The sequence below is a fragment of the Phaseolus vulgaris genome, chromosome 8, assembly GCF_051622355.1.
Source record: "Phaseolus vulgaris cultivar YP4 chromosome 8, ASM5162235v1, whole genome shotgun sequence".
Classification (NCBI taxonomy): domain Eukaryota; kingdom Viridiplantae; phylum Streptophyta; class Magnoliopsida; order Fabales; family Fabaceae; genus Phaseolus; species Phaseolus vulgaris.
In genome coordinates this window covers 28,396,788-28,406,820 of record NC_143505.1, presented here as the reverse complement: position 1 = coordinate 28,406,820, position 10,033 = coordinate 28,396,788, and the positions used below count along the sequence as shown (strand labels likewise).

The following is a 10,033-nucleotide window of genomic DNA, read 5'->3' as shown; positions in this document are numbered from 1 at the left end:
AGGTACAACACGAGCTTCTAGAATGGTATGACGAGGATCACAAAACTAGAAAATTCTTAAAGCATATAACAAAGGATAAGGAAAGAGAAAAGAGTGAGTGAAGGTGTGTATGGAGTGTCTTGGTATATAAACCCTTTGAGAGTGTAAGTAAGCAATGTGGGACTATTTTTCCTTTTATAATGCCCATTATGCACAACAATCCCCCACAAATTGCAAAAGGAAAGAGAAAGAAAGAGAGAGAGAGAGAGAGAGAGAAAGAAAGAAGAAAATATTACAATGTAATGCACCAGAGATATTATAACAAGCTATATGAATAAAAGAACACTTAATGTGTGCTAGAGGATAGTCAATCAAATACACCCACACAATTCTTGCAGTTAACATTGTGTTCCGCTTACTAGGTCATGCACATGTCTGATATTCATGAGTGCTCTAGAGATCTTACCAAAATTTCATGCAAACGGCCCAACTTGACATTCGTGTGTTGTAAATCATACACTGCATGTAAAGGATATGAAAATCATTAAAATATTTGTAAAATTTAAAATTTCATATACCACATAAAATTTAACTGTAAATTTTATCCTTGTAATGATGTGGTATCTACCACTTTGACACACCATAGGAATGGACAAAGTTGATTTTAAATCGATTGTAATGCTAGCAAAACTAACCAGTGATTTATTTTTACCCATATGAACCTTATTCATGGGATCTCAAATCACAAATGTCGAGTTTCCATCACTTATTTATTTGTGTTAGATATTATTAGATATTATGAGATATTATTAGATGTTTCTATTTATGTAATGGGCTTAGTGCATATGTTTCTTTTTCTATATAAACATAACCCTATGTGTTCAATATACACAAAGGATTTATCTTATTCTTCTTTTCTTTTATTTTAATATGGTATATAGAGCATAGGGTTATAATTCAAAAAACAAATTTGTGAACCCATTATTCACAGGTATTTTCCAGTCGTCGTCCCACCGCCTCCTTGACGTCGGAGCCGCCACTAGAGTTTCGCCAAAGCCACCACTGGAGTTTCCCCAAAGCCGCCACCAGATTCTCTCCAGAGTTGCCACCAATTGGCCGGTGATTGGATTTGTCCTTGTCATTTATGGCTTCTTCCACTGCCACTATACTTGAACCGTCTATTTATACTAATTATGTCAATGTTCATCTCTCCATTGACAAATCGGATGGAATCAATTATGACACTTGGGTCTCAGATATTAAATTATGGCTTAAGAGACATAGTTATGTTGATCATCTTACTCGTCCCAGGGTTGCTGAAGATGAGGTTTTTCGTTGGTTGAAAATTGATGCTCAATTATGCATCGTTATCAAATCAACCATTCATTCATCTTTAAAACAATTTTTCGAACATATGAGACATGTTCAGAAGTTTGGGAACAGGAAAAATTATTATACACCAATTATACTTAACGTCTTTATGGTGTGTGTCAAAATCTCCTCACAGTTGTTGCTCCAAATTGTCTTGATGGTACAATGGCAAAATATATGGGTAAACTCCATGCTCTTCTTCATGATTTTAATAAGTTTTTTCCTCCTGCCTCCACTCCTTCTCAAGAACTAAAGTAAAGATCCAAGTGCTTCATGTTATTAGGCTTACATGGCCTTTTTTATGATTATTCTCATGTCCGTGATCAAATTTTGGGATCTCCTATCATGCCAAATTTTACTTCTACTTGTTCTACCTTTCTGCGTGTGTCAGGTAAACACATCACTGATATAACGCCTTATGTTGATAACTCTTCTACTTTAGTCTCTCGGCATAATGATCATACTCGCCCTCACAAGTCGAGCAAAGGGCATCAAAAGTGTGACCATTGTGGCAAACTTGGTCACAAAATTGACAGATGTTATGCCTTACATGGTCGTCCTCCTAAATCTATTGTGGTTGTCCAAATTACTCTTATGCAACCTTCTAATGTGGATCATACTTCATTTGGTACCTCAGGCTAGCCTGATATTTTTAATGAATTTCTTAAATGGTATGAGGATCGTTAGAACTCTGGTTCCACTACTTCTGTCACACATTCAGGTACATCTTTTGTTGGCCTAACCCTTTACTTCCCTTAGCCATTGGGTTCTAGATTCAAGTTCAACATATCACATTATTGATAATAAACCTTTTTTCTCTTCCCTATCTACTATAGGTTATTTACCTTCAGTTACCATGGCCAATGTCTAGGGTACCATCACATGGTGTTGGTACTATTAATCTTTTTCCTTCTTTATCTAATGATAATGTTCTTTATGTCCCTGGTTCTCCATTTAACTTATTATCCATTAGTCGTCTTACTCATTCCCTTGATTGTGTTATTTCTTTTACCAAAGATTTTGTTTCTTTACAGGAACGAAGTTTGGGACGGAGGATTGGCATCGAATGTGAGTCTCACTAACTTTATCAACTACAGATCTCTGCACATGTTGGCACGATTGTGGATTCTCCATCTCATTCATGCTCAATTGGGTCATCCTACTCTTGCAAAGATGCAACAACTTATTCCAAGTTTGTCTAATGTATCAAGTTTATCGTGTGTGAGTCATGTCATTTAGGGAAACACATTCGTAGTTCTTTTCTTAGTAGTGTCTCACAACGTATTTCATCTCCTTTCGCCTTAGTTCACTCTGACAGTGGGGACCAAGTCGTATTAAGTCTAATTTAGGATTTCAGTATTTTGTTACTTTTATTGATGATTATTCAATATGTACTTAGGTGTTTTTAATGAAAAATCGTTCTGAGTTGTTTTCGATATTTCAAATCTTTTACAATGAAGTTAAAAATCAATTTGGAATTTCCATTCTAATTTTGCACAGTGATACTGGGAATGAGTTTCTTTCTCATTCTTTTAAAAATTTTATGACTTTTCATGATCTCCTTCATCAAACTTCATGTGCTTATACACCTCAACAAAATGGGATAGTTGAACGCAAGAATAAACATCTTATTGAAACAACTCATACTATTTTAATCCATGGTAATGTTCCTTGGCGTTTTAGGGGTGTTGTTCTTAGTGCATGTTATCTTAATATATCACATGTCATCTTCCGTGTTAGAGGACAAAATTCCTTATTCTATTTTATTTCCACATGACCCTTCCACTCCTTACCTCCCAAAATTTTTGGGTCCACATCCTTTGTTCATAACTTTAGTCCTAGTCTTCATAAATTATCTCCTATATCACACAAATGTGTCTTTTTAGGATTTACTAGGTCACAAAAAGGATATAAATGTTTTTCACCTTCTCTTACTATTATTTTATTTAAGCAAATGTCACATCCGAGTGAGTCTTCACTTTACTTTAAGTCTTGTCCTTCTCCTTATGTGTCTTCATCTAATCAAGTTAATATTCCTCTTGTTTTGCCTAGTGCACCTAAAGATTCATCACCTCCACCAACGATTAGGGTTCAAAGAGGAGAGGTTACAGTCGGAAAATAGAGAACAGAGTCTAGAGTCACGAAATTTGTGCATAATTAAGGTTCCACGGGGAGAGTTTGCAGTGAAGAATTGAGAAAAGAGTTTTGAGTTGGGGAAGAGAGTCTGAAGCTTTGGAACGAAAAACTAAAGAAGACTAATTACACTGTTGATTTGAATTAAAACTTAGTAAAAATAATTTAGTATGACTATTATAAAGAGAATTAACTAGTTATTATGTTATTTCTTCTTTAAATTCGTATAAAAAATTTGGCACTTAATAAAAAATTCACCCCATTAATTTTTATGACAGGTAGACCCATCATAATACGTTGTTATAGTTTCTTGCAAATTTTCCAACAATAAGAAAAATATTACTACTGCATATGTTTTGAAGATAGATGATAATTTGTGTTGATCATTAATTTATTTAATTGGTTGTAAACAAAGACTATTTAATAACATTAGGACATTATTTTTTTCCAATCAGAAAAAAAGGAAAAAAGATAGAAATAGTGAACACACAATTTGTTATAACATGGTGTAGCCTCCTAAAATTTGAAAGACAAAAGTTTGAGCAGGTTGAATTGACCTTTACACAATCATGTAAACCATTAAACAATAAACAATACCAGCATACATCCACCCAGCTTCTGCTTCATCTTGAAGCATAGAGAGACTTATATACATAAATTTATATAATACAATCTATTAATATTATATACAACTTTCTGGCACCAGTGTTCCACTGCTCGTCCCCTCAATGTTCTTACACGATGAAGTTGCAGCAATGTTCTTGTAGGTTAGGTTTATATCCTGAAATTTGATCCCTCGACATGGATTACTTGGGCTGCAATCAAAAGTTACTGCTTCTGGTGTTGCTGAACTTCCATTTATGTTCAAATATGTGATTTCACTGATCTTAATTCCTGAAGTCTGTAAAATATAACACAATTGTGTTATCCCAACAAAAAAATTGTGACATGGATACCAGTAACTTTGAATTTTTATTAATTAATTAAAATTTTAAATTCCCATAGAAAGATCGAAAATATATAATAATGTTGGGTTGCATTAACTATTTATGATTACCTGGGAAGGACAACCTTGATTATTGGGGCAGTAATTCTGATCAATGATGATGGGATTCTCAACTTTGTCCATTACGATGTTTTGGAAAAGAACATTCCTAACGAACCCGTTGCTCGGTCTGGCCCATGTCTTTATCCTCACTCCATTGTCCGATCCAGAGAAGATGGCGTTCGTTAAAGTCACATTTTCTACTCCTTTTTCGTCCACTTTTTGACCTAAACTTCCAATACTGCTTCAAACATGTACACTCAGATTGTTGTACAATTTTGTGTATTTTTCATTTTATTGTTATGCAAATTTCGTATAGAATTTTGTGTATACAGTTTATTTTTTAAATTATGTTGCATAAATTATTATGATATTCTTCTTCGTGATACCATAGCCGATCCAAGAACAGTACTAACAGAGACAGATAGTATAATTACATACTTTTTTATTAATGCAGAAGTATCTCACATGTTGGATCAATAAATAAGTTTAGGAAGTGAAAAATTTAAGTTTTAATATATTTAATGGTTAATATAAAAGTGGTGCAACACTGTCCATGTACAATATTATTTCCAGTTCTCTCTTTCCTTCTTATCTTTATCATGATTGTAAAAACATTACTACAATATTTATTGTAAAAAATTTGCACCTATTTTCTACACAGCTACAATTTCTGTATCTTGATGAGTTTGTTTTAGAAAGAATGATTTATTTCTTTTGTTAGGTATTTTGGATCTTTAAAGAGATCTATATTTCATAAAAATAAAGGTTGTTTTAAAGTAATATAATGGTGTTGATGGTACCTTACGCCATGGCCAGGGCCACATTTTATGTTGGAGATGAAGAGGTTGTAGGTGGCATCACCAATGGATATGCAGTCATCTCCAGTTTGTAAGGTAGATCCAGTAATGGTAACCCCAGTTGAGCGTTCAACGTGAATGCCGTCGGTGTTAGGGCTCTGCTCAGGTGCAATAAGCCTTACATTTTTCACAACAACATTCTTGCAGGTGTTGATTACAAGGTGACTTACTTGGCTGTTCACTGAAGTTATGCCACTAACCACCAAGTTATTCACCCAGTTGAATGTCATTGACTGCAATTATTACCCAAATATTCACTTGTTAAACATTTTATTCTAGTTTAGGGTTCATATTCATCAAAAATTCTTCATAAATTTTTAACAATAGATATCAATGTAAGATTTATGAATTTAAACTAAAATGAATAAGTTGAATGTAATTCATAAAGAAACTCAATAAGTGTTTCTGTCTACAAATATTTGTGAAAATGTATTTATTTAATGAAACGTAAATATTAAAAAAAACGCTTTTGAGATCAGTTTTAATATGTTTGCAAAAACTCAAATTTATTAAGAAAAAAAAAAAGCTTCTCACGATTTCATCAGTTTTAATCATATGTTAAAAAAAAGATGTCATAAAATATATTACATCTCCCTCTTTTGAAAGACAGAGTATATATATTGGAGAATTTTCTTTATAAGTACCACTAAAGAGAGAAAACAATAACAAGAAAAAATAAAATAAGTTTTTCTAAAAATTAAAATTAATTTACTTATAAACTAATTTTAATTTTTAAATTTTAAAAAAAATTAGAAACTGATTTTAATTTATGAAAAATTATTTTATTTTTTATTTGTGTTTGTAAAAGTAGTTATGAACAATTTTTGTCAAAAAAAAAAGTGATACTAGGTATAGAAATAAGATTAAAAAAGTTGGAAAATGAAGCATAAATAAAGTGTTTAACATACTCTTGCTCCTGCAGGACAACTCTTTCCAGATCTCCTACAATTCCAGAAAGCAGCTCCTTTACCATCTAATTTTCCACCAGAAACAACTAGATTCTCCACATGATTGAATAAAATCCAGAATCCAGAATTTCCTAGTGCTGTGTAATCTTCAGGAGCCACAAGAGTCCCATCTATGAGGAATGTCACCTTCCTCTTGCATGGACCTCGGAAATTAGTGTTTCTCAGCAAGTACCTCCCTTTAGGCACGTAAATTGTTGCAGGGCTCAGATTACCACATGCTGATTCCCAAGCTTTCATGAATGGTTCAGTGGAGTCAGTTTTTCCATCTGCTTTTGCCCCAAATTTTACCACATTGTATCTAGAGGTTACAACTGCATTGGAAAACCCTAACAAAACACTGCATAAGATACATGAAATAACCAAGAATTTTGTTTCAACAACACAAATCATTTTCTAATAATTTCTAGTTATGTTCCCTAATGTGGAAAATGCTCTCTAAGAATGTCAGTTGCGCTTTTCGGTTTCTGCTTCTTGATCCTTCAGATGAACTGAGATATAGTTGAAGATGTTAGAATGCTAGATGTAATATATATATATAGCAGTGTTTAGGAGGCTTTCTTTAAATTGGTACGTATATCTAAATTAATTTAACTTATAAAAAAAATTATGTAGAAACCCATGGAAATAGGGCTATAGTATCTCAAGTGCTTAATTTCGCATTTGCTTCAATATAACACAAGTCATTTATATACATTGCATGATTACCAAGAAAGTTAAAAGATGAGCTAGCATCATGAATGTGATTGCTTTGATAAATAAATTGTTGATATAAATTATCTTCGTAAGATAAGATTTTGGATGATGAGTATGCATGTGTTAAGCCAATGACTTTGCTTAATTAAAAGGGTTTAATTAACTTAACAAAAATTCAACCTATTCTTTAATCAAACTTGAAATTATACCAATATGTGTGTGTAATTTAGGATAAGGATAGATGGACTAAATGCACAATACAAATAATTAAAAAAACTATTACTTTGTGTAGTATAATCGAAGGCATAGATAACGCATACAATGAGTTGAATCCATGAGATTAATAAACACTTTGAAATAAATTATTGACTAAAAAGAGACGAGAATTGTTTGAATTATAATTACTAATAGGCCGTGTACGTTGCATCCGTATTGCTTGCACTTAACTGGAAATGCGCAGTCCAACTGCGTACGGCCCAAACTTTGAATGTTTGCTCTTACGCCGTTTTTTTTTCATTCAAAATAAATAACTTATTTTTTAGATCATTTAATCCTTACTCTATCTAGAATGCACATTATACACACAATATATATGACTTTAGTTATGTAATTTACTATTTTTATTTTTAGTCTCAGGGTATCTTTTTCTTTAATATTCCTTTATAACTTTCCCAACCATTTTTTTTTTAACTTCTAACGTCCGAGAAACATTGAAAACAACATCAATATGATATCATAACAATTAAAAGTATATACTATGAGATTACATTAGGAAAAGTATTTTATTTAATGAAAGTTATTTAATTGAGATTACCCTAATAACTAGTAATGTAAGTGTTATTAAGTTTAATAGGCTACTGGTACATAGGTATGACATGACACGGGGTGAATTTCCATACTTGTTTTCATTGGGCTTGGGTTTCCTCACCCTTGCTCCCACACTAACCTTAGATTATGAGTTAGGGAATTTCCTCTCGTACCTCCGTGATTTCTTCCTGTACCCCATAATTATTATAATACCAAATATATCTTTTTGAATTTGTATTTCAAATTTTATAATTTGAATTGGGGAATTCAAAATACAAAGTTGGTTTCCAAAATTTACAATTCCTAAGTCATTTCTAAATCTAGAAAATGGATTTCGAATTATAAAATTCGGAAGTCATGACTTCTGAATTGTAGAATTCGTAAGCCATTTTCTAGATTCAAAAATCACTTCTGGATTATAGAAATTGGAAGCCAACTTTGTATTCTGAATTCTACAATTCGAAATTCATTAAAATGCATTCTAAATTCTACAATTCAGAATGCAAATTATATTCCAAATTGTGAAATCCGAAAGTCGTTAAAATGCACTGGATTCTATAATTTGCAATACAAATTTGCATTTTGAATTGTAGAATTTGAAAGTTATTTTTGATTGTCTACTTTGCGTTGCTCTCATTCAACGAATAAGCTTGTGGGAGTGCAAGAACTTAGGAATAATTTTTTTATTTCATTAAAGGTAAAATAAAATTTTCACCCTGAGTATGGAAGTGCATGAAGAAATGATAGAGGTGCAAGAAAAACCTCCCTATGAGTTAAATGGGTGTGGTTAAAATTTTTTATAAATAAAACAAAACAGCCAATTATGAATAGAAGTATAATAACTAGGTTTTAAAATGGTCTAAATAAAATAAATAGGAATAAAGTTGAATTAGTGTCATATACCTTAATGAAGTAGTTCAGCTTTATATGAAGGTGAGCAACAAATCAATAGTAGATTTATCTTTGGCAAAGACTCTCCTACCACCTCATACTTTAATGGTGTGTTTGTTTCTAGACGTGGAAACATTCAAGAGTAAGGAAAACACAAAGAAAGTGTTAATTTCAAGAATTTGAAACTTAAAAAAATCACAAAATGACAAAACTTGTTGTAATATATGTTGAACATGAGAGCTTTGATATTTCAAATCCACATGAAGCCTGAAGTTGTGTTGCATTTTGGTTTGGGTTTACATTAGGTTGTTTAGAATCTTTGTTAAGATCAGTTCTTAATCCTACACAAAGCTTGATCAAACAGTTTTAAAAGAAACAAAGTGTTTTTCCAACAAAGGGAAAACAACTAGTTGAATCTGTTAGAATGTATGGCTTTAAACTAGAGGGGGTGAATGATTTAAAGAGGGTTTTCGCAAACTTTTCAGTCTAGAATGAAATTACTTCGTGAAAACCTTGATTAAGAAATCAGTTTGCCAAAACACAAAGCAAATAAGCACAGCACCAGAAAAACAATCGGTTGTTTCGCAGAAAAACAATCGGTTGTTTCGCAGAAACAATCGGTTGTTTATACCAGTTCACAAATATAAAACTGAATTTAAAGAGTTTAAGGATAGAGAGAATGAACACACAGGTTTATACTGGTTCACTCTTAATCAAGAGCTACATCCAGTCTTCCCAGAAACCACTGGGGAATCCCTAAGCAATCAACCCTAGATTACTTACAACATCACCAAAGAACTGACCTTGATCCCCTCAAGACACACACTTCCTTTGGCTCAGTAGAACACCATTAAGAATGTTGATCTTGACAACCTCAAGAACACACAACACTTCTTAGCTTCACACACAGAGTTTCTTCAAAGGTACAAAGGATTACGCTTGTTACAGAAAAGATCTGAAATCAATACAAGATGAAAATCCTATATCACACTCTCTTTGATCCAAGCAATCTCAAAGCAAACTTCAACTCTTCAAAAAGCAAAATTAGTGAAAAGCTCAAATCTGTTTTTCTTTGATTAAAACTTAGTTGTTTGTTACAAAATCTGAACAAACTATTTATTGCATTCAAAGCTTGGTCAAAGCATTTAAAACTGAAGCGTATTCAGTTATAAAATCATTTAATGCTCAGTCAAAGCACAAAACAGTTTTCTGTTATGGTCCCAAAACAAACAATTGGTTGTTTTCACAAATCAATCGGTTGTTTTGGTTTGACAGCAAGTCAACCA

The 10,033-nt window shown here is 32.4% G+C and overlaps 1 protein-coding gene and 1 pseudogene across 1 annotated transcript; one reads left to right on the top strand and one right to left on the bottom strand.

The window, feature by feature from the left end:
• The first annotated feature begins 1,123 nt into the window (after window positions 1–1,123).
• On the top strand, window positions 1,124–1,992 carry LOC150025537 (uncharacterized; annotated as a pseudogene).
• A 1,969-nt stretch (window positions 1,993–3,961) lies between these two features.
• On the bottom strand, window positions 3,962–6,863 carry LOC137825570 (polygalacturonase). The gene is made up of 4 exons (XM_068631264.2): window positions 6,297–6,863; window positions 5,332–5,621; window positions 4,541–4,769; window positions 3,962–4,384 (listed from the first exon to the last, which is right to left on the bottom strand). The coding sequence occupies exons 1-4, from the start codon at window positions 6,744–6,746 to the stop codon at window positions 4,166–4,168; spliced, it is 1,188 nt and encodes a 395-aa protein (XP_068487365.1). The 5' UTR covers window positions 6,747–6,863; the 3' UTR covers window positions 3,962–4,165.
• Window positions 6,864–10,033: the final 3,170 nt, after the last annotated feature.

Bases quoted from the DNA above. Each gene is read 5' to 3' on its own strand.
- LOC137825570 (XM_068631264.2), bottom strand. From the start codon at position 6,746: ATGATTTGTGTTGTTGAAACAAAATTCTTGGTTATTTCATGTATCTTA. The intron at 5,622-6,296 runs GTATGTTAAACA...TAATAATTGCAG, and splicing joins GTTGTCCTGCAGGAGCAAGA to TCAATGACATTCAACTGGGT. The intron at 4,385-4,540 runs GTAATCATAAAT...TATATTTTACAG, and splicing joins ATCAAGGTTGTCCTTCCCAG to ACTTCAGGAATTAAGATCAG.